The sequence below is a fragment of the Theropithecus gelada genome, chromosome 11 (genome assembly GCF_003255815.1).
Source record: "Theropithecus gelada isolate Dixy chromosome 11, Tgel_1.0, whole genome shotgun sequence".
Classification (NCBI taxonomy): domain Eukaryota; kingdom Metazoa; phylum Chordata; class Mammalia; order Primates; family Cercopithecidae; genus Theropithecus; species Theropithecus gelada.
The window spans coordinates 5,017,690-5,042,501 of NC_037679.1; the positions used below are offsets into that span (position 1 = coordinate 5,017,690).

The 24,812-nt window shown below is 36.7% G+C and overlaps 1 protein-coding gene across 2 annotated transcripts in view; it reads right to left on the reverse strand.

Annotated features, from left to right (window-relative positions):
* Positions 1 to 1,393: 1,393 nt before the first annotated feature.
* SCAF11 (SR-related CTD associated factor 11) overlaps positions 1,394 to 24,812 on the reverse strand; it is an 80,091-nt gene continuing 56,672 nt past the window's right edge. For both annotated transcript variants that reach the window (XM_025401828.1, XM_025401829.1), the window contains 9 exons: positions 17,272 to 17,330; positions 16,990 to 17,102; positions 15,941 to 16,042; positions 14,306 to 14,412; positions 8,861 to 11,578; positions 7,142 to 7,488; positions 5,254 to 5,472; positions 4,787 to 4,906; positions 1,394 to 4,518 (listed from right to left, as the gene is read on the reverse strand). In XM_025401828.1, coding sequence (XP_025257613.1) covers positions 4,372 to 4,518; positions 4,787 to 4,906; positions 5,254 to 5,472; positions 7,142 to 7,488; positions 8,861 to 11,578; positions 14,306 to 14,412; positions 15,941 to 16,042; positions 16,990 to 17,102; positions 17,272 to 17,330 — 3,932 coding nt within the window. In that variant the 3' untranslated portion in view covers positions 1,394 to 4,371. The remainder of the gene's footprint in view (positions 4,519 to 4,786; positions 4,907 to 5,253; positions 5,473 to 7,141; positions 7,489 to 8,860; positions 11,579 to 14,305; positions 14,413 to 15,940; positions 16,043 to 16,989; positions 17,103 to 17,271; positions 17,331 to 24,812) is intronic.

Below are 24,812 nucleotides of genomic sequence, written 5' to 3' on the forward strand. Positions count from 1 at the left end.
TGTAATCCCAGCTCTCTGGGAGGCTGAGGTGGGCAGATCACCTGAGGTTAGGAGTTCGAGACTGGCCTGGCCAACATGGTGAAACCCTGTCTCTACTAAAAATACCAATATTAGCCAGGCGTGGTGGCAGGCACCTGTAATCCCAGTTACTCAAGAGGCTGAGGCAGGAGACTCACTTGAACCTGGGAGGCAGAGGTGTAGTGAGCTGAGATCGCACGCTCACTGCACTCCAGCCTGGGTGACAAGAGTGAACCACCGTCTCAAAAAAAAAAAAAAAAAGGCAACTTAACATCCAACAGTGGAGGATTGTTTTAATGGTACAGTCACGTTATAGACTACTATACAGCCATTTGGGCCAGGTGCAGTGGCTCACGCCTGTAATTCAAGCACTTTGGGAGGCTGAGCAGGCAGATCACTTGAGGTCAGGAATTCAAGACCAACATAGTGAAACCCCATCTCTACTAAAAGTACAAAAACTAGCCAGGTATAGTGGCAGGTGCCTGTAATCCCAGCTACTCAAGAGGCTGAGGCAGGAGAATTGCTTGAACCTGGAAGGTGGAGGGTGCAGTGAGCTGAGATGGTGCCACTGCATTCCAGCCTGGGCAACAGAGCGAGACTCCATCTCAAAAAAAAAACAAAAAACAAAAAACAAAAAACAAAAAAACACTATACAGCCAGTATATATCTTTTTGTTTTTTTTTTGAGACGGAGTCTCGCTCTGTCGCCCAGGCTGGAGTGCAGTGGCCGGATCTCAGCTCACTGCAAGCTCCGCCTCCCGGGTTTAAGCCATTCTCCTGCCTCAGCCTCCCGAGTAGCTGGGACTACAGGTGCCTGCCACCTCGCCCGGCTAGTTTTTTGTATTTTTTAGTAGTGACGGGGTTTCACCAAGTTAGCCAGGATGGTCTCGATCTCCTGACCTCATGATCCGCCCGTCTCGGCCTCCCAAAGTGCTGGGATTACAGGCTTGAGCCACCGCGCCCAGCCCCTATCATTTTTTATTGACAAAATAATAAGCTATAATTTTTATTAAAATGGAAAATTCTCAGTACATCATTAAGTGAAAATGAAAGGTTACAACATAATTATGTGCAGTTTGTTTGGCATTAGTTGTTACCTTTGGTAGGATTACAGGTGATTTTTCTCCTTTTTCAGTGTCTTTTACACATTTACTAAAGTTTTTCTAATTTCTTACAATAATTATGTAATTAGGGGAAATGCCATTAAAATATATGCTTATAGCTAACTCTAGGCTTGCTTTAGAGCTTGGGTATTATGTAACCATGATGCGAATGACTTTGGTACAAATCCAAGTAACACTTCAACACATTGGTAAGGAATTATAATCAACAAGTCACCATTCCCCTGGAAACTTAATAATAAAATGTTAAAGACATTAGTTTATCAAAAGAATTTATTAGAAAATATTACACACTACATACATATTTATTTAAGAGTATAATTTCAGTAGACAGCACTCCAACTTCATAATAAAAACAGTATCTCATGGACCCTGGGGCAATCACTGTGCTTCTGAAGCTACATCTTTTGGATGGAACATTCAAGCAGTATACACTGTGGCCATTTAAAGGAAGGTAAGAGAAAAAAATGTGGTAATTACCAAAACAAATTTTACAAAGCACAAAACTTTTAGAATGTTAATGGATAACTACTATTAGTCTCAAAATTCTAGGCATTTCTATAAAACATTGGTCAATGTGACTAGTAAATGAAAGGGACCAAGGTTTCAAAGATCAAGTCAATACTGAACCTTGATAAATAACAAGAGGAAATGTAACTCCACAAAATGTTTCTGATTAAGTTTGTGCCCATGCAAAATTAACATAAATTTCTTAAAGAATGAGGAATGTTAAAGCAATGTATTTTTTCAACATAAAGCATGCATTTTCTAATACATTCTTAAACATTTCAAAATTTTAAAAGTTTGAATTCTAAATCAAATAACACTCTTCATTAGCTATTAATGCAGTCTAACCAGTACCCCAATCAGATATGGAACACACACTTGTCATTGTCATGGAAATAATTCATGGGAGTGCTACTAAAGATATATGAGACTTCAACTCTTGACCACACCACTTTTGCTCCAAAACTTTAGAACTTGTTTGCAAAAGCTAAATGGTATAAAGCACATTTGAAAATGTCACCCAATTCTCAAATGTCACTGAAAGAAAATGCAGGAAAAGTATGTATTGTATGATTAATCAACTTAGACACAGCAATTTGCTGCAAAAATTTCAAAGTATGAACTAGCCTTAACTCAAAATACTTTGAACATTCACAAAATTGTTTGTAGAGTTCTAACCTAAAACAACTAAGGAGGTGTGCCTTGATATTCTGAAACACTGTCTTAATACTTTATTAGAAGAAATACACTTGAAATTTCTTTATCATAATCTAAATGCAAACTTTAAAAATATATACCAGTAGAATACCATATTACAAATGCCCAGAAATGTAGAATGAAGGTCAAAAACTGCTTGGAAATATTTTTATGATTACACTCATAACTTAACAAAGCTTATGAACTAGCACAATCATTATGGGGCCAACATTTCAAGATATTTTGCCTATCAAAGCTAGCACCAGGAAAAGTATTATGCATGTAAAATTGAGAAACAGATAATCCTTACTTTAGAAAAGCACAGTTCTACAGAGTATTGCTCTGGCTAGTTTAGCTAGTAAAAGGGTCAGTTTATCTCATGGAGGCATGTATCTCCTTGGATCCATTAACTTATCTGAAGAACTTTCCAGGTACTTGGTATGTACTGAAAATTCCTACTGGAATCAGAGTTTATCATGGAGAAAACGCATTGTTCTTTCAAGATGCCAGTTAAAATAATGGCACGATAAACATTTTAAACTTACCTTTTATAAAAACTGAGATATTCTAGTACTAAAAAGAGGAAAACAAACAAACAAAACAAAAAAACAAATCCCTAGCCCCTGAAAGGCTAACCAAGACTCCATTATTCAATTTTCCTCTGCATTTCTAAAACACAGGTTTCATTGGCTAGAATTTTAGAATTCTGCAACATGGCTAATGGCTACCACCTGATCACCAAATTAACACTTCATTCATTGTAACAAGTGTGAAAATAATTTCATCAGTGATTAAACAACGACTTTATGCCAGTGCCATGAGTCTTGTAATTCTTAGTCCCAAGGAAGGGAGGATAACAGCTTAATAGCAATTCTCAAATTGGCACAAATAATTTATCATCTGCAATGGGTAGAAGAAGATACTACGAAAGAACATAATTTCTACAAAGTCAACACTTTTTTTTTTTTTTTGAGACGGAGATTTGCTCCTGTTGCCCAGGCTGAAGTGCAATGGCACGGTCTCGGCTCACTGCAACTTCTGCCTCCTGGGTTCAACTGATTCTCCTGCCTCAGCCTCCCAAACAGCTGGGATTACAGGCATGCACCAACACGCGTGGCTAATTTTTGTATTTTTAGTAGAGACGGGGTTTCACCATGTTAGCCAGGCTGGTCTCGATGATCTAACCTCAGGTGATCCACCCGCCTTGGCCTCCCAAAATGCTGGGATTATAGGCGTGAGCCATCATGCCCGGCCGAAAGTCAACAATTTTTCCAAATCTTTTTCTTCAAAGTCTTCAACAAAGACTTTGAACTGCCAAAGTTGTAATCTAGTAAGTCAAACTGCTTATCTCAATTCAGGGTAAAAAAAGGCACAAAAGAAAAACAAGCAGCATAACCTTTATTTGGTCATACAATAGGTGAAGAGTGTCTCAATGTTTTGAACACTAAATTTTACTCATGTGATAATTTTTTTCTATCTAGGCAATTTATTCAGATATGTGCTTTAAAAATACACATTAGGAACTCTGCAACTGATATGTTCTATTTAATATTAGAAACATTTTTCATGGTAATACATTATTTAACTTTCTATAATTAGAGGGAAAAAATCAATCATAAAGATCATACTTTATATTTTAACCTGACAGAATAAATGCATTTTTATATATATATCTCTTTGAAAACCAGTGCACTTAGAAGTTTCTAATTTATGCACTCCATTGCTCTAATCAAAAAGCTATACATCTTTCAGTATCCACACTATAACACAGTCCTAGTAAAGATGCACATTCCTTTCAACACTTTACTTTCCCTTGAATTTTGTAGGGGAGGTTGGAGGGGAAGGAAGGATACAGAAGTTGCAGTGCAGACCTATATTTATTTAGAACAAAACATCATATCCTATGTTAAAAAAATAATTTTATCAAAACCAAATTTCAATCACAGTTATGTATGATTTTCAGTTAATGGTACATGTTGAAATTGCACTTTGCAGATATCCTGATAATGTCTTTGACAGCGTTCCCCATTTCAGCCTATGTTTTTTTCAGTAGACACAGGTTCTTCCAGAGTTTTCTTTTGGCTCCCCTTCCGTGAATATTTGTATTTGTCTACATAGGCTTTAACCAGATTTGCCACTTTAGTAGAATTTACTTCTCCACTCTTACTATGACAAACCTAAGAAAAAAGGGGTGGGGGGTAAACTTTTTTCATGCTTAAAGGGATTAAAGCCAAAATAGAAAGCTTTGTGAAAAACAACCCCAAAGAGATAACCAGACTTATTTTCATGTTTCATTATCTCACACAAACTAGTCAAAAGGCAAAAAAGTAGACAGGAATTAGTAGGAGCTAGCTTTTATTATTTTAATTAAACTTCAGCATTCATTTATTAAAACAGAGGTGGTTCAAAACAATGTGCACATACTCCACTAAAGGCATAACTTACTTTATCTACTGCTTTCCGTACAATTTCTTTATATTCTTCCTTGGTGATATCTTTATTTTGGTAAAATGGCTTAATGGCCAATTTTACCTCTTGTGCTGCTTTTTCTTGAATTTGCAATTTCTGATGAGAAGAAAATGTATAATTTATTATTTACCAGTCATATGCTCTCACGAAATTTCAAACAAGAAATTGAAAATACTTCACATTTACAATAAGAGACTCTCCAACTATTAACGTGACAAATACAAAACAGTTTACTAAAACATATCAAACATTTCTAAAAACAATTATAAAGTATTACCAGTAATTTACTGGACATCAACTCATCTAGAGAGAATCCTTCAAATAATACTGGCATTTAGACTGCCAATAAGAAATTCCCTTCACCACTCATACAATAAAAAGCTGATATTTTCCACCTTTATCATATACAGAATTATGGAGGTTGCTCTCAACCTTGAACTTGCCTTGTCTGTCTTCGAGCTATCTGCGCTGGCTTCCACTGTAACACTTACTTTGCTTTCTGCCAATTTTACAGCAGCAATAGAGGCTTTGCTGTGACTTGATGACGAAGTATTACCAGAACTTGGTCCCTGAACCGTTCCCGTATTTCCTGGGGCTGCTGTTGGAGCAGGCAAAACTGGTGTACTCATGTTATTACTTACATGAGAAGAACTAGGAATACCCTGTGTTAAAGAGTTATCATCAGTTAATGAATTACTTGTACTCAATAGAAGTCTTTTAGTGATGTATTAGAAATAACATTAAAATACACAAAGCAAACCAACCTTAGTACTAAAGAAAAATGCATATTTCAGGTAATTATATCTAAAGGGCCCTTTAAAGAAAAATGATTAACACTCTTAAACAGGGCCTTATTTAGATATGTCAAGATGAGTTTTAAATTATATATATGGATTGTAACATTCTGACAGCAACACTAAAAACAAGGAGGAGAAGAGCTTTTAAAGAACTGTATCTTTCCTGCAAGGATCTTCAGGAATATTAATGAAAATAAGTGCCCCCACTTTAAAGATTGGAAAAAATAAGGCAGTAAAATCAAATGGCTTGTAGTAAGTTGATAGGAGAAAAAGATTAAGATACAAAATACTAAAATCCAATTTCCCTATTCTTTCAACTCTATCGTACTGTCAGGATTCTACTTTTATTTATTTATTTATTTATTTTGAGACGAAGTCTCACTCTCTCCCACGCTAGAGTTCAGTGGCGCAATCTTGGCTCAATGCAATCTCTGACTACTGGTTCAAGTGATTCTCAAGCCTCAGCCTCCAAGTAGCTGGGATTACAGGCATGCATCACCACGCCTGGCTAATTTTTGTATATATATTTTTTTCGAGACAAGAGTCTTGCTCTGTCACCCAGTCTGGAGTGCAGTGGCACGATCTCAGCTCACTGCACCCTCCACCTCCTGAGTTCAAGCAATTCTCCAGCCTCAGCTTCCTGAGTAGCTGGGATTACAGGTGCCCGCCACCACACCCAGCTAATTTTTGTATTTTTAGTAGAGGCAGGGTTTCACCATGTTGGCCAGGCTGATCCTGACCTCGTGATCCGTCCACCTTGGCCTCCCAAAGTGCTGGGATTACAGGCGTGAGCCACCGTGCTTGGCCTAATTTTTGTATTTTTGGTAGAGATGGGGTTTCACCATGTTGGCCAAGCTGGTCACGAACTCCTGACTTCAACTGATCCACCTGCCTTGGCCTCCCAACGTGCTGGGATAACAGGTGTGAGCCACCGTGCCCGCCTAGGATTCTAAAATTTTTTAAAGGCAGTCATAAAATTATAAGCAACACAATGTTTGCAAATTATTCAAATTTTCTATGTCTCACAGAGGCACTTCTCCTTTCTTTTCAGCATGATAAATTCATGAAAATGAAACACAGATGGTAATGGATAATGAACAGCTTTATCTAGTGTTTGTGTGAACAAGACAATAAAAACTTCATCATAGTACTTAATCACTAATTCCCACCGCCCCATACACCCCCCATAAACAATGCAAAACAGCAGAAAAATGTAAAGCGCCCACCACTTGATCCTAATTTGGTTTATAATTTGGTTTACTTAATATGAAAAAAAAAAAAATCCTGTTCAGATATAAGTAACAGCATATATGTAGCTTGGATTTGGTAATAAGTATTTAATTAATTTTCTAATTTGGGAGTTGGGGGGTTTTGAGAAGGATAGTGAAAGAGGGACTATGAAGGTTTACCATAACTAAAATCAAATAAACAAATTGGTTTTGAATGCCAGGATGCCTTTTTTTGAACATCTGTCCTGAACAGCTAAATGTTTACAATGGCTATATTGATTAAACTTGAATTGCTAAAAACATACCTGCAATTGCTTTCCATCTGGTTGTGAAGTAATGTAGTTGACTTGTTGGGATGGTGGGGGAGGAGGTGGTGGTGGTGGTAATCCCTGAGATACACCGGTAGGAGCGGCTACCTGCATGAGGGGCACTCCTGTGTGGAGATGCAAGGGTAGCTGAGGATGAACATTAAATGGATTGCGCTGGATGTTCATCAAAGGAGTATGAACACCCACTGGATATGGGAAGATATTCATAGGCTGGTGTTGTGCATTCATTTGTTGCTGCATTACATTCATTTGTGGTTGCATCATATTTATAGGTAGCTGAGAACCATCAACTTGCTGGTTTGTTTGGTCTTTTAGGCTAGAATCTATCAAAAGAAAAAAAGCTTGTGAAAAAAATCACGTTATAAATCTCTATAGACAAAGAAACAACCACTGGTTACAGTAAAATTAAATAGCAATTAATAGGCTCAGTATAACAGTACCAATCTCCAACTGCTTAATTTAATCCTGTCATTTCTAAATAATGTGAACTGATTTTCTAACTGAAAGAAAACATTTGGCCAGGCGCGGTGGTGCAAGCTTGTAATCCCAGCACTTTGGGAGGCTGAGGCAGGCGGATCACCTGAGGTCAGGAGTTCGAGAGCAGCCTGGCCAACATGGTGAAACCCCATCTCTACTAAAAAATTACAAAAATTAGCTAGGTGTGGTGGTGGGCGCCTGTAATCCCAGCTATTCGGGAGGCTGGAGAATCGCTGGAGCCCAGGGAGTGAAGGCTGCAGTGAGCAGAGATCATGCCATTGCACTCTAGCCTGGGCAAAAAAAGAGAAACTCCACCTCAAAAAACAAAACATTCACCTGACAATATGTTTTAAGAGTAAGTTCATGCAAAACATACATCAACAATCAGTACCTCAAGAAACTGACTAGTTAAAAAAATCACATAAAATTTAGTTACTAAATTATAAGATTATTCAATTTTTATATCTTCAACAGCCTTTTTCTTGCAATGTTCTTAACAAGAAAAAAGCCGGGCGCGGTGGCTCAAGCCTGTAATCCCAGCACTTTGGGAGGCCGAGACGGGTGGATCATGAGGTCAGGAGATCGAGACCATCCTGGCTAACACGGTGAAACCCCGTCTCTACTAAAAAATACAAAAAAGTAGCCGGGCGAGGTGGCGGGCGCCTGTAGTCCCAGCTACTCGGGAGGCTGAGGCAGGAGAATGGTGTGAACCCAGGAGACAGAGCTTGCAGTGAGCTGAGATCCGGCCACTGCACTCCAGCCTGGGCGACAGAGCGAGACTCCATCTCAAAAAAAAAAAAAAAAAAAAAAAAAACAAGAAAAAAAAAGGAAATATAAATCTTTACTATTAAAACAATGGCTTATTTTATTTGTATGAGAACAATTATCAAAAAAATTAAAAGTATACGTATCTGAAATCAACAAATCAGAGGTTAAATCCTGCATAGGAATATCCCAAACTCTTCTATTGTAGCAAACAGTGCTGAAAATATTTAAGTCTTTGGCAAGGTCTGGAGCAGAGGTAGCGTTAATAATATACTTATGTAGATAAATGTGCATGTATATACATTTATATAATGCAAAGTGACCTGCAAACAACTAGGGTTCAGCTTGTTATAAAAACTACAAATAAGGATCATTTCAAGTCATACAAATAACATATTAAATTTATAATTATTCAAATAAAACAGTATCAATAAACCAACAAGAATACATTACCCTGTCCAGATGTTTCCTCCTCTTGTTTCATCCATCCAGACTGTGGACCTGTAGAATTTCTGCCTCGTCGCGAGTAGTAGTTTTGTACATCTGCTGGCAAAGTCTTTCTCACAGCCCAGCTAGATGCAGATGTCCATCCAGATCTATCTGCTGGTGTATCAAATGAGAACTCCTGTTCACTTTTCCGCTTATAGGATTGCTGTTCCACAAACTTGAAAGATTCACTCCCTGAACTGTTTGAATTCCCTGAGAGTGGTTTTCGATTTTGCCACCTATTTTCATTCTGATCTTTATAGGCAAAACTACTTCTGTAAGTGCCTCTGCCACGGTTGCCTCTGCCTCTACCACGGTTAGATACCCAACCAGAACCAAAGTTTTTATTCCAAGAATTTCCTGAATTTTCATTTCTATTTTCTTCCCAGTGAGACTCTTTCAACTTTTCTGGATTTCTGGTTCTTGGATCAGGCCCAGAGTTTATTTTTTCTGTTATCCAACTGGGACAGTCATTTCTATGTTTGTCAGCAGAATTTGGATCATCAGCATCTAGATGAATGTCATTTTTTTCTTTTCTTGTATTTTCATTCTGTTTCTCTGGGTCATTCTTTCTGTACCGATCATTTCCTCGTGGACATCTCCAACCATCATTTGCCCATCTTCCCTTCCACCGGGGAGAGTAACTATCTCTGTCAATTCTACCAAACGATGAACTCTTACTTTTTGCTCTACATCTCGAGGGGGACCTAGAATGAGATCTGGACCTAGACCACTTTCTGGTTCTCCTCTCTCTCTCTCTCCTCTGCCCATCTCTATCACTTTCTCGTTCTCTGCTCTGGGACCTGGATTTTTCTCCTGGGGAGGAATCTTTCACTCTTGGCTGAGATCTTTTGTTCTCTCTAGAAGTTTCTCTTCTTGGTGACAGTGATTCAGATCTTCTGCTTTCCCTAGTAGTATCCCTTTTTGGAGACCGAGACTGAGATTGTCTCCTTTCTCTTGCAATATCTTTTTTTGGGGACTGAGAACGGGATTTTTTCCGGCCTCTGGCTGACTCATTCTTAGGAGATGGTGATTGAGACTTCCTGCTTTCTTTCCCAGTTTCTCTTCTGGGAGATGGAGACTGGGGCCGCTTCTTTTCTTGTGGAGTGTCTTTGTTGGGAGACCAAGTTGTAGATGGAGAATGAAATCTAGATCTTCGAGTACGAGGCTTTCTGGCTTTATCTATGGTATCTTTTGGGCTTTCAGATGGTTGAGAAACAGTTTCAACCTTTTCATCTGCAAGATCAGGAGATGGCATATTATTTTCGGAACTGTGTGTCACAGAATTTTCATTCATTTGCTTAAGATCAGCATTTACAGATGGTTCAACTTCACATTCATTTTGGTCACTGCAAAATGAATCACACTCCATAGGTATCATTTCATTGTTGTCCTCACTAAAATGCTTCTGAATCTGTTCAATGTGTGTTTTAGGCAACTCTGTAGATCTAGGATGCTCGGTCAGCGATTCATTCTTTTCTTCTAAAGATTTTTCCAATTTGGTGTTCATAAGATTATTTTTTAATAAATTATTTTCAGAGTCTTGAACATTATTGAAATCTTCATTCCCAAAAGTATCACATGTTGCAACTATTTCTACATCTTCAGTTTCAACATGCCCAAGCAATTGAACCTCTGGGCTCTCAATAGATTGTCTGTCCACCGTTTGTATAATTTCACCCTCAGATGATTTTAACTTGGGGCTCTCTATAAGCTCCTCTGTTTTTAGTGTAGAATCTTTATGTTCAGTAACTTCTACTATGGAACTCTCTGTCATTTTTTCTTCATTAACCACTGACTCTACATTCTCAGATAACTCACTTAGGGGACTAGATACAGGTTGGTGCACTTTGCTTTCAGATGTTAAACATGTAGGAAAATCATTTGGAAGATGAACTGTACATATATCTGCCTTTACCTCTGATTCTGAAAGTCCAGATATCGGGTCTTGCTTTTCCAATGGATCACCTCCTTTTTCAAAAATATTTTTAGAAGTCTCACTTTCCAAATACAAAACTTTAGCCTCTATACCTGTATTCTCAAGTTTTTTAACTTCCCCTTCCTCACCAACTAGCATAGGAGGATCCTGAGCACAAGACTCAGAAGATGAAGATTCTACTCTTTCCTCTGTATCATGATTTGCAGTATGCTTCTTACTTTCTTCTATTTGCTCATTGCAACTTTTCAAGCAATCAGCAGACTGGTTTTCTACATGTGTCTGCACAGTACAAATGTTACTACTGTCTACATCTGATTGGTGCTCTTTTTCTAACACAGGTGATGTGTCAGATTCTGCTGTTTCTTCATCTACTGAATCATTGGAAGATGATTTTTCAGGGGCAGCTACAGAGCTCCGAAGTTTCTTTTTCAGTAAAGGTGGTTTTCTTCCTCTTCTTACAGACTTCCGTTTTGGAGCCTGTCTTGTTTGCTTTTCTGACTCAGCTGAAGAGGGAACACTTAAAGATGGATTACTGTTACCTGGGGCATCACACCCAGAATTGTTTGATATTGGGGATCTCTGAGACTGACTGGCTGTTTCGGCTCTTGTGTTACGTGTAGACCTCCTTGTAGGAGTTGTCATTGCAGGTTTCCGTCTTGATCCTCTGGTATTTGATGTACCAGAAGTTTGCTTCTTTTCTTCCCCTTCTTGAGGATGTGCTAATGCATATCCTTTGCAAGAAGTACCTAATATTTTTTTTAAAAAATAAAGGGTAAAAAATATGTGTTTTAAGAAACAGTAATTTGGCTGTAGCTAATTTTAGCATCAAACAGTCTGCAACAGAGTGAAACAAAATACTTACAAATAAAACTATTAATAAATGCACAGCTACTAACCTCTGAGTAATATGAGGTATCATCAACTTTCTTAATGACACTGAAATAAGTTATAACTAGATTTGGTCCAAGTGGGCAATTTTATAGAGAAAAAAAAAGGAAAATAACTTTTGGTCTCATAACTGCTACTTGCTTAATTTTTTTTTTTTTTTTCAGAGGGTCTCACTCTGTCACCCAGGCTGGAGTGCAATGGTGTGATCACTGGAGCAATCATCGCTCACAGAAGCCTCAACCTCCCAGGCTCAAGCGATCCTCCCGCCTCAGCCTCCTGGGTAGCTGGGACTACAGGCACGCGCTACCATGTCCAGCTATTTTGTATTTTTAATAGAGACAGGGTTTCGCCATGTTGCCCAAGCTGAAATCAAGTGATCTGCCTGCCTCGGCCTCCCAAAAGTGCTGGGAATACAGGCGTGAGCTACTGCGCCCGGCCATGACCTGGGATTATCTAGGCAAAAGGAGAGAGAAAATGGTCAAGTTATTCATGAATTAATAAAGACTCAAACTATTTATTAATAATTAATTAACAGATGTTACTTCTAAAGATCTATGGTTTGGATATGAAAGCCTGAAACAGGAGACTTCGAATCAGCTCCTCAAAGCCTCCAAGTTGTAATTTCTAAAAACTGTAGAAGAGAGTTTCTAGTTGGAATATTTTTTATTTTTAAAACTGACTGACAGATAAAACTGTATGTGTTTACCATGTACAACATGATGTTTTGAAGTACATAAACATTGTGGAATGACCAAATCTAGCTACTTAATATATGTGCTACCTCACATAGTTACAATTTGTTTAGTGAAAACACTTTACATCCACTCTCTAGCAATTTTCAGATATAGTTGACCCTTTAACAACAAAGGGATTAGGAGCACCAACCCCCCACACAGTCAAAAATTGGCATAGTTTTTACTCCCCGAAACTTAACTGTTGTTCACCATTCACCAGACTCCTCACCAATAACAGTGAATTAAAATATTTTTAATGTTATATGTGTTACATACTGTATTCTTACAATAAAAGAAGCTAAAGGTTATTACAAAAATCATAAGAGAAAATACATTGCAGTGCTGTACTGTATTTATTGATACCCTAAGTTTGTATCATTTTTTTTTTAATATATCATTTGTTTACAAGATGAATCGTCTGTCTGAAATGGTGGGCAATTGTAGCTATAGATCTCGATCAGTTCCTACCAAGGAATTAAACTTCTTCTTATAAAGCCATAACTTTGCTTCTTGGGAGCACTTCCTACATCACTAATGGCACTTCATGGGTCCCAAAGGTGTTACTCAAGGTTTACAGTATTGCACTAAACACTATGAAAAATACGCAAGCACTGCAAGAGATCACTTTTTACTGTGATATGCAATCTATTAGAAAGACAAATGCTCACATGGAGATGATTACATTACACCAAGTTTTGAAGGTTTTTTTTTTTTTTTTTTGAGACAGGCCCTTGTTCTGTTGCACAGGCTGCGGTGCAGTGGTGCAATCACAGCGCATTGTAGTCTCAGCCTCCACTTGAGCTCACCAAAATAGCAACAGGTGGCAGCCACAAAAATTGTTACACTGGTAAATATGCACTATATTTAATTTTACACAGTTATGAGTTAATACTGTATCTTTACAGCTGTTTACATTTCTCATGACTGCAAATGGTGGAACCATGTAGTTTGAGTGTGTATATGTTTTGATAAATTTTAACTTTTTATCATAGATTTGTATATATTTTATGGTAGTAAATGATGAAATAGACTAGTATCTACATATATTTCATGCATTAATGACATACCTTTTCCTTAATTTTTTCACTATTTATAGACTATGCGATTTGTCTGTGAGTTTTTTCATTGTTGCAAATCTCCAAAAATTTTCCGATATATTTATTTTTTTAAATTCATGTATAAATGTCGCCACCCAGTTAAAACCTGTGTTTTTCAAGGGTCAACTGCATTATTATAGTCATCACGTTACACAATAGACCTTTAGAACTTATTCTATCTAGCTGAAACTTTCTATCCATTGACCAACAACCTCCACCCCACCAGGCTACCCCACCCCCTAGTCTATAGTCTAGTTCTATGAGATCAACTTTTTTAGATTCCACATGTAAGTGGATCATGTGGTATTTCTTTCTGTGCCTGCCTTATTCACTTAGTATAATGTCCTCCAGGTTCATCCATGTTGACACAAAAGACAAGATTTCCTTCTTTTTGTAGCAGAATAATATTCCATTGTGTGTGTATATAGGATACATACAGTGTGTGTATATATATATACACACACACACTCTAGTTGAAGCAATTTTTTTTTTTTTTTTTTTTTTTGAGACGGAGTCTCGCTCTGTCGCCCAGGCTGGAGTGCAGTGGCGCGATCTCGGCTCACTGCAAGCTCCGCCTCCCGCTAGTTGAAGCAATTTTAAAGTTAAGTCGCTGTCCAAATATTTATAGAAGTATTTACAAGTTACTATGCCTTACTTTACAGCTTTTCTAAGTCATCAAACACACATTTTTATGAAACTGGAAGAAAATAATAACAACAATTTTTAAAATAGAAAATGATTTCACAAACTTTACCAAAATGTTCTAAAGATATGGTACTTGTTGGAAAAATAGTTCTTGGCAACGTAGAAGAAATGAGAGGAAGGACTTCTGTTTCAACATTCCAGGGTATAAAAGCAATTCTGAAAACATAATAAAAATATTTTTGTTTAAATGGTTTAAAAAATTAAACCAGCAATCTAAAAGTATTAATTCTCTAAATCAGGTTAGCAATATTAAAATACAGTGCTTAAACGTTTTTTGCCCAAATAACTAAAAATGTAAATTCAAGGTTACTCCTTGTCTGAAGATAGCTACCAATTGGCTGCAATTCAGAAAAAAATCTTTAAAACTATGTTTTTCTGATAAATTCATGGCAAAGAAAAGACGAAAGCAACTTAACACAGACGTTTCTCTTTGAAATAATTTATGTAGTATTTTGACAAGATATTTTCTAGCTTTCATCATGTTCTTCACTAGTCTAAAAAAATAAAATCAACTTTGAGGTGTAATTCAACATAAAATGCACAGATTTTAAGAGTACATTTGGTAACTTTTGACCAAAGTGTGTACATATATATATATATGTCTGTGTTAACCACCACCCCAATCAAGAAAGAGAACGTTTCCACCCCTGCAGAAAGTATCCTCACACTCCTTTGTAATCCTTCTCCCTCCTTTCCAGGCAACCAAGGAACTGATTTATATCACTATGTTATATTCTAAAATTCCTCGACCTGGGGATGGCTCTTCAAAGTTCTCAGTGTCCCTAGAGATCTGTTAAGACTCCCTCCCCTTCAAATTTTCTCCATTCAAACCCAAACCACTTCTCAGCTTTTTTTTTTCTTACTCATTTAGGTCTCCTAACAAAAGACTATCTGATTCAGTATAAGGTGAGATTCTGGAGTAAGAGAAGAGAAGCATGGAGAAAAAAAATGTAACTTGTACATGTACAAAAATATGTAACTATACGGAAGGGTTTCATAGTACATACATCTGGACTTCTTCATTTGACTTCTATTATGTTCTGCCATCATTCCTAGAGGGTGAATGCCCTATACAGAACTATATTATAGTGACATATAAAATAAAGTCATAATATGTTATAGGAATTAACATAACACTCAGGCAGCGACCCTAATCTTAACTTAGGAGCTTGATTTAAGTATATATTACGTATCTAGCACCATCTTAGTAGCTTCAGGACTAAACTAAGAAATAAAAAACGAGATTACAGAAAGTCATGAGTGTCGGGGTAGAGTAGGCACTTGATCAAATAGTTATTTAGAAGAACATTTTTGAGGAGAGGAATATGGTAAAAGTGTGATTCAGCTGACAGCATACAGGTAAGACTAGAACAGGAGAACAGTACAGGAATGGTGACAGATGTATTACTAATAATAAATCTTAATATTCAGGTTCTCTCCCTTTTAAATAAATCTAGCATATACACAGCTATACTTGTTAAACAGATAAATTAAGGGTTCTTTACTTTCTAAGGGGTCCTTTATGTAACAATCTTTGTTGGGCATTTGAAACACCAAAGTTTAATTTGCGCAAAACTTCCTTAGGAAAATAACAACTGAATAAGGTACCCCTGTATTTAAGTACTAATGCTATCTTGTTCACGTTAGCATGTAAACATCTGAGTAAATAATATTTTATTTTTACCTTCCAATTCCAGGTAATGTATCAGGAAACCATGACAATTCCAGTTCATGTCTCTTCTGCCTAATCAATGTACTGATTTCACTGGCTTCTATAAATTCTGTACTAAAAGATAAATTTTAGAGCTTCATCAGAATCTCACAATTTTAGGTTCAAAAAAACAATTAGGTCGTACAAAGAATAGCAGCTGTTTTTGTACCTAGCATTATGAATCACACTTATCAGAATGTGAGCTTTTTTCTATTTAAACACTTTCAAAATAAACTCATTCCTAAAATAAGTACAATTTTTATATCGTAAATTAGAATTGTATTTATTTGTTAAAAATAACACTTGAATTTCTATCTTAAGTCACAGAATTTTTAAAATAAAGTCAAGTCAGAGTAATATCCTCATTATTGAAAGAAAGAAATTCTAGGTGCAATGGTTTCCTACTTGAAACTAAGCCTAAGACAAAAGAAGAAAATAAAGGAGGGTAAGATGACTGCAACCAAAAATGGGCATAGTTCAGCTTTTCAAAAGCCTACTTAGATATTTTGGTACCTTGCCAAGCTCTAAAATTAAATCACACAATCTTATTCTGTGCTGCTGGCTCAACTAACTATACGTGATTTTAAAGCCTCAATTTAATCTGCAAATTCCATAAATATCAACTTTGTATCTACATGCCAGTCACTAGGATTCAAAGATGAATGGATCAGCTCTAAAAGGGTTCTTCTTTAGGTAACATCCCCACAATCTAATAAATAACCTACTTCTCTATCATATATAGAGCTTATATAGAACAACTTATTAATGAAAACAAAGCACACTGGCATAGGCAATCATTGCACAATAGAGAAGCTCCCCAAATTAACAGGTTTTCTCTTGGCTAGAGCTACTTTACATTCCAAAAATTAAAAAAAAAAAAAAAAGAAAAAAGAAAAAAACTAAAGCAAAAAAACCAAGGTGGGCCTTTCAGATTTTATTGGGCCTTGAGTTTAAATTTCTAGCAAAGTTAATAATTAAACATCAAGTATAAACAGCATAAATTAAAAGTAGAAAATACTAACCAATAAGCTCTATAGGAGGTAAAGGAAGATTCTCCAGGGTGACTAACAGAAGAAAACATATTGCAGAAAAAATTTCTGAAGCACTGATTTGTACTCCAATTTGATCTCTGAGGCTAGAAAAGTAAAAAGTAGTTAGTGAAACCGCAAATAAAAATATCTCTAATAGGTAAATAATAGTTATACTTAAATATTTTGATATACCTGAAGCACTGGTTATTTATGGACTAAATAACCCTAAAGTGTTATTATTTAAGAAAAATATTTTTCTTGGTTTCAACAAACCTTATTTATCTTTATTGCTGCATTTTTCTCTCCTCCTGTTTCACTGTATAAAGAGTTTCCTGTACAAAGACATAAAAGGACTTGGTTACCTTGTATTAATTTTTATTAAAAAGGCTATAAACCAGCACTGATACCAGTATACTGCCAAGGGTTGAAATATGTAGAAAAGCTGCATTTCAAATAATACACATTTTTTACACAATTTTCCCAAATGCCGATTTCATCTTATCTTGTTAAGCTACAAATACAAGTAAAATATAAAAGGCCACAATAGAGAAAACTGGGTGAAGTATGTAAAACCTGCTATGTTTACAACATGTGAGTTAAAATTCTAATCATTTTCTGCCACCTTATGCAAACTTAAACTATCTTGTAACAAAAGGTATACACAAGAAGTCAAGCTATTTAATATCAATAATGCACTTAACATTTCTTTTCCAGCTATCATCTAGAAAACAGGTAGCTATCTCAAAGTACAGGCTGACTAGGGGGCCTGGGGCCATCAACTCTTGTTAACCATAAATTACCATTTAGCCACTGGCACCCACTTCAGGTGTGTTCTTTCCTTCAAATTTTATACTAAGAGGGAAAAGCAGACGTGTTGTCTGAAACAGCTTTTTGTTACAACAATGTTGGTGGCTTCACTGCTTACGACCTGTCTACAGTGCATATGACAACTGCCTTTTAATTTTCCCCCTTGCTTGCCTCACAAAGGGCCTATTGACATAGTTCAAAATAAATCACACTAACTAGGAGGCTTGTTTCCTGCACTGCAAGATCATATATATTTTGTTTTACTTCTGTTAGTCCAGTCGGTAATAGCCTACTTTCTACTTAATAGCATACTAATTTCCTTTTTAGTTATTATATAACAGCTGTTTGGTTTTGCACAAGTCCCTCTCAGAACTATTGTAACAAATGTAATTTCAATGATAGTGGCAGGCAAACAGGCTGAGTTCTGGAACTTACTGCCTTACCCCTTTGAAAATCTGTATCTAAAAATCTGTATCTAAAAGATGATATGCTGATTTTTAAAATTGCTTATGAGGCAAGAAGTAAAAACGTGTGGTAGGTACATAGATACACTCTTAGAAATAACCATGTTCCTTCAGCTAGACATAGAATTGCTGTGCTATACCTACATAGTGTCTTTTATGCCCTAAGGATGCTGAGTTAAATTTGTTTCAGGTTGCATTCACTCAACACTTAATGAGTATGTAGTGTTTACATAGCATTCTTTCACTTGGAAACCTATCTCAGAAAGCCTTCATTAGATAAAACGCTCTCTACTGAAAGAACTGTTAGTTTTCTGTGGGCAATGCTACATGGGAAAATCCAGTCCAAAAGCTATTTAACGTATTTCTGGGTAATTCTCAGATAATTACTGAGCAGCTTCAATGACAATCCCTCAAAGTATTCAATACTGGTGAATTTGTCTAAATTGTGGTTTCCTGAAGATCGTTTCACAAATCCACCCTACTTGTCTGTTTTTGGAGGGCAGTGATACACCTTTTCATTTAGTTTTTATCAAAGTAATGCATGTACATACTTTAAGGTGTCAAACAGTACTTCCAAATTTATAAAGAAAAATTATGGAAATACCCGCTCTTGATTTCCACTTCCCCAAAGCACTCATCAAATCTTTTGGCTGTTTCTTCTAACATTTACTTCTTTATTTCTAAATAACATCCTTATACTACTCTACTTTTTTTTTTTTTTTTTTTTTTTTTTTTTTGAGACAGAGTCTCGCTTTGTCGGCCAGGCTGGAGTGCAGTGGCACAATCTCAGCTCACTGCAACCTCTGCCCCCTGGGTTCAAGCAATTCTCCTGTCTCGGCCTCCTGAGTAGCTGGGACTACAGGCACACACCACCACGCCTGGCTAATTTTGGTATTTTTAGTAGAGATGGGGTTTCAACATATTGGTCAGGCTGGTCTTGAACTCCTGACCTCAGGTGATCCACCCACCTCCGCCTCCCAAAGTGCTGGGATCACAGGCGTGAGCCACTGCGCCTAGCTGGCTTCAGATATTTTCCTAGGGTTAATAATGGCTTTGTTTTTTCTTTTCCTTTTCTTCCTTATTATCCACCATTAATTTAGCTAACTACAACAAAAGTATAAATCTGAGTTTAATACACTCGGTTACAACTCATCCATGAAGTCTGTTCCCCACTCTCCTTGCAAAACTCTTTCTTTGTCCTGGTCCAATATGAACTGGTAACTCTCAAAACTGCTGTTCAATAGTCATTCTGGGATTGTCCTTTGTCATTATCCTAATAATCCTCTTTGTCCTCTTTATCTTTTCCTGAGTTGGAACTCATTTTCTGAATCTCACATTGTTCTTCCATTTACTATCTCATTTAGTGAAGTATATACATCCTCCAGCAGAAGTGGAAAAGGGTGGGAATTCTGAGTTAATACATGATGGATAGTTTGATAGGTTACAGAATCTTCTAGGTTAGTAATCATTTTCCCTAGAGTTTTCAAGGCATTGCTTCACTGCTCCAACTATTGTTGATGACACTCTGTAACCCCAGTCCTCTATGTGGTCTGTTTTTACTCTCTCTCTCGTCATCCTCAGACTTCTAGAACTTTATGAAGTACCTGGTATAATTATTTTTTCATTTACTAGGGTATTATATTATTTCTTCATATCTGGACACCTGTGCTCTACTATTACAGAAAAATTCCATTTGTATTACTTTTTAAAAAATAAATTTTTGCATTTTTCCTTTCTGCAATTTTATTATTTGATATTGAATCACTTAAATGAATATCCTATCATCTCTTTGACTTTAAGTACTACTTTCTGAGACTTATGAGCTTATCTTCTACTCCTGTTGAATTTTCATATTTTTGCTGTAATATTTTTAACTTCTAAAAGCTTTTTCTTAAATCATTGATAAAACATCCCTTCTTTCAGGCTTTGAAGATATTAAATTTTTTAAAGTTATTCCCTATTTTCCAGCAATGGGTCTGTCCCATCAGGTTCCTTTTGTATCTGTTTTCATCTTTATTATATTGATTTCCCTCAAATATCTGGAGATCCTTGATTGTTGGTGGGACACTAAAATATTGATTGAAAATTATGTAGATGGGTGGTCAGAGCCTTTCAGCTGTTTCACTGTAGGGTGATCAAGCAGACATCTGGTTATTTCATTGGGAGACTCTCAAATGACATTATCTTTAAGTCTTTTCTTTTGGGCAAGTCAGTTTTCCAAAAGATGCCCCTTATCTCCTACTTTGGAAAATAACAATAATAAAGATTGCCAGTGCTTTGAAAAATGATCTTGGGTAGAGGACTAGAAGCCTCATCATTTGACTTAATTTCCCTCTCTGTTGTTTCCTGTACCATCATTTATGCTAAAGTTTAAATCTGGTTCAAATACTCATTTTAGAGAGTAAAAATCTCCAGTCTTTCATTGCATAGTCCCCTTGTTCTACCCTGTTCAGCCAGGAATCTTCAGGATCTAAAAATTTTTAATCAATTCTGTTTTCTGCAACCACCCCATATCTCTGCCTTCACAGATAATGGAGGCCTTCAAACTCAACTTTCTAAGGTTCAATGGTATGTGAACTGTCTTGAGATTCTTAACTCCATTCTCCTCGTGAAATGTCTATGTATCAGCTTTCTGCTAAGACAATTTACCATCCCCCTCATACCATTTTACTATTTTGTGGACACTTATGTGCTATCCCCTCCTCTCCAGCTTTCTTGTCTTTGTGGCTTAAACTTTGTGGCTTAAAACTTTTCTTTCCAGCCAGGCGCGGCGGCTCACGCCTGTAATCCCGGCATTCTGGGAGGCCGAGGTTGGTGGATCACCTGAGGTCAGGAGTTCGAGACCAGCCTGGCCAACATGGTGAAACCCTGCTCTACTAAAAATATCAAAATTAGCCAGGCATGGTGGCGGGCACCTATAATCCCAGCTACTCAGGAGACTGAGGCAAGAGAATCGCTTGAACCCGGGAGGCGGAGGTTGCAGTGAGTCAAGATGGCGCCACAGCACTCCAGCCTGGGTGACAAGAGCGATACCCCATCTCAAAAAAAAAAAAAAAAAAAAACACCCACACTTTTCTTTCATTCCTTTATTGTCATTTTAGTAGAGATTTGGGATCAGAGGGATCAGAGCATTAAACAAGTACTCAATCTGCTATGCTTAACTAGAAGTTTGTTTCATTTATTTTAATTCAGCATATCCCCAAACATGTTTCATGAAACACTAATCCCAAAGGATGTTTCATTAAAACATCCTTTTGTACAATATAAACAAGTATAATAAAGGCTCAGAGCTTAGAACCCAGTACTTGGCAGGCATCCAATTAAAGTTTGATTAATTGATTCCAAAGTTTAATAAAGACATACTTAGATGGATCTAGTATGTACTTAAAGAAGTACTACATTAAGAAATGCCTGAAAGGGAGATCCTTCTGTAAACTATATCAATTATAAACTACTATCCCAAACCAAAGATTAATGTTCATTCCAAGAAACAAAGTGAATATAAAGGAGATTAAAAACAAAAAGGTATAATTCAGTTATCTAGTATGACAGAAGAAAGTGATATTTCCTCAACAAATTTGCTAATAGGTTTGCTGTCTAACCTTTCACAATACCTCTAGTGTGGCAACATCATCTTCATTATATGAGAAAACTAGACAGTTTATATAATTTTACTAAAGTCACAGGTGTTTTAATGGTAAAAAACTGTACAAAACTCAAGGGGCTTGACTTCCAGTAAAACCATCTATTAGACCTGCTGAAGTTTTAACTAATATACTATATTTATAGGCTATAATAATTTCTAATCAAGATATAAGAATTCACAACTTCATAAGCTCTACTCATTAGTTTGATTACTGTATAACAAATGACTTCAGATAGAAAGTCACACACCTATGTTTAAAGAACAGTCTCATCCTGCTTCACAAAACTTGAAGAAATTAAAGAAGTTTGGCCAGGTGCAGTGGCTCACGCCTATAATCCGAGCACTTTTGGAGGCCGAGACCAGCAGATCATCTGAGGTCAGGAGTTAGACTAGCCTGACCAACATGGTGAAACCCCATCTCTACTAAAAATACAAAAGTAGCTGGGCATGGTGGTGCATGCCTGTAATCCAAGATACTTGGGAGGCTGAGACAGAAGAATTGTCTGAACTCAGGGGCAGAGGTTGCAATGAGCCAATATCATGCCATTGCACTCCAGCCTGGGCAACAAGACCAAAACTCCATCTCAAAAAATATATGTAAATAAATAAGAAACCAAAAAAAGAAGCTAGGCTAAGCAGAGTTGCTTCTAAAATCTAACCAATCAATCCTAGATAAAGAGACAGACAATAGTTTCTCAAGTAGTTCTTTTATTAAAAGAAATTTAAATTATCCTTAGGCTATATCATGGTTTCTGTTCAGTGTAACTGGGCAAACAAAGATGTATTCAATTTGCACAATCCCTCACTAACTCTACCTTCACCTTGACTTTGTCTCTTGGTTCCTTGCTTAGTCATCAAATGTCAACATTTAAGGATACAAGTTGTCTTTTCTGTTGCATGACAGGCTCATTTCTGCCCCTAAACTTTGCAATAATTCCAAGTTACACTTACAGGTTCTCTTGGTCTTCTAATTAGTCCATTTGTTAATAAATACTGTCTAAGAAACCTTATAAGAAATGTGAAAATTAAAAGAAAAATTTAAAACAAAAAAAATGTCCAAATTAAAGGCGAAAACTCTTAAAGGTTCTAATCTTACAGCTATGATTTATGACCTTTAGCCTGAAGGAACAAAAAATTACAGTTAACTGGTAAGTGGCAAGCAGACATTCTGTTATCAAAATCAAAGAGAGCTAATTTTACATTAAAAATTATTTTTGAGCTTGAAAGTACATCCAAACAAGATCCATCAGAATGCCAATAATTTAAGTTACAAAGGTTGCAGACAACCATAAAGTGAGAGGCTTAATTAAGGTCGGTAACACTAACAATATCATGCTTTAGTATTATTTTGTAGTAGAAAGTGGCATTGGATATGGAGTCAGAAGACTGGATCAAATTCTGGTGGCTCCAATTATTAGCAATGTGATCTTGCACAAGACATTTAGCCTTTTAAAAAAGACTTTACAAAATGCTGTCAATACGCAATCTCAGAAGACAGAGTTAGTTTATTAACCTCCTCTTTTGACATCTTTAGAAACTTTCTAACAGATACTTGGCTTCCCATCCTTTTGGAATACTTTAACCAGGTTAGTTTTTCTACAACAGTTTCACCGCATTGTATCTCAATGAAAAAAACTTTTGTGTCTACCTGCATAGCAATCTTCCTTTTCAGTCTCATTTCCTTTTATTTATTTATTTTTTGAGAAAGGGTCTTACTCTGGCACCCACACCGGAGTGCGGTGGCATAATCATGACTCACCTGAAGCCTCAACTTCCCCAGGCTCAGGTGGTCCTCCCACCTCAGCCTCCCAAGTAGCTGGGACTACAGGTGTGTATCACCACACTTGGCTAATTTTTGTATTTTTTGTAGAGGTGAGTTTCACCATGTTGCCTCAGTCTTATTTCTGATCATCATAATCTTAAACATTCTGCCTGAACTCAAGAGTGAGAAAAGAAATGACAACTGGAAGAAACCATCAATTTAACTGAGGAGTCAAGCATAAATAAACATATATATCAACAAAAACTGTTCATTAAAATAACATGAAGATGAATAGATCTTATTTGTACATGAAATGTAAACATCCAATTTCTTCAGAGCATCTCTATGGTCGTAGACACCTTACTTATCGAAAAACGAATTTGCCCCTCATCTTTACTGAGGTACAATTGACAAAAATTGTATATATTTAAGGTATACTACTTAATGTTCTGATGTATGTACACATTGTGAAAATAATCACAAAAACTAAACATATGCATCCCCTCACAGTTACCATTCTCCCTTTTTCTTGTAGTGAGAACACAAGATCTACTGGGTCGGCGAATTTCAAGTGTACAATACACCACTGTTAATTATATCCACATTGCTGTACATCTATACATTAAATATCCAGAATTTATTCATCTTGCATAACTGAACCTCTGAATCCCTTGACAAACATCTCCCTATAAATCACCACCATTCTACTTCCAAAAGATAATTCTTCATTATACCCTCCCAGACGTTCTCCCACCAGCCTTGCCCATCTCAGTAGCTGGCAACTCCTATTTTACCAGTTCCTTAGGTCAAGACCTTGTAAGTCAACCCTGACTTCCTTCTTTCTTGTAGCCTATATCCAATCCATCAATGAATCCTGTTAGCTTCATCTTTCAAGTACGATGTAGTTGACCCTCGAACAACATGTGTTTGAACTCCAAGGGTCTGCTTATTCATGAATGTTTTTCAGTAAAAGTTACACTGAGTGTGCTTGCCTCTTCTGCCTCCCCTTCCACCTTTTCTGCCATTGCCATCCAAGACAGCAAGATCAACCCCTTCTCTTCCTTAGCCCACTCAATGTGAAGACAACAAGGATAAAGACCTTTATGATGATCCACTTCCGCTCAATGAACAGTAA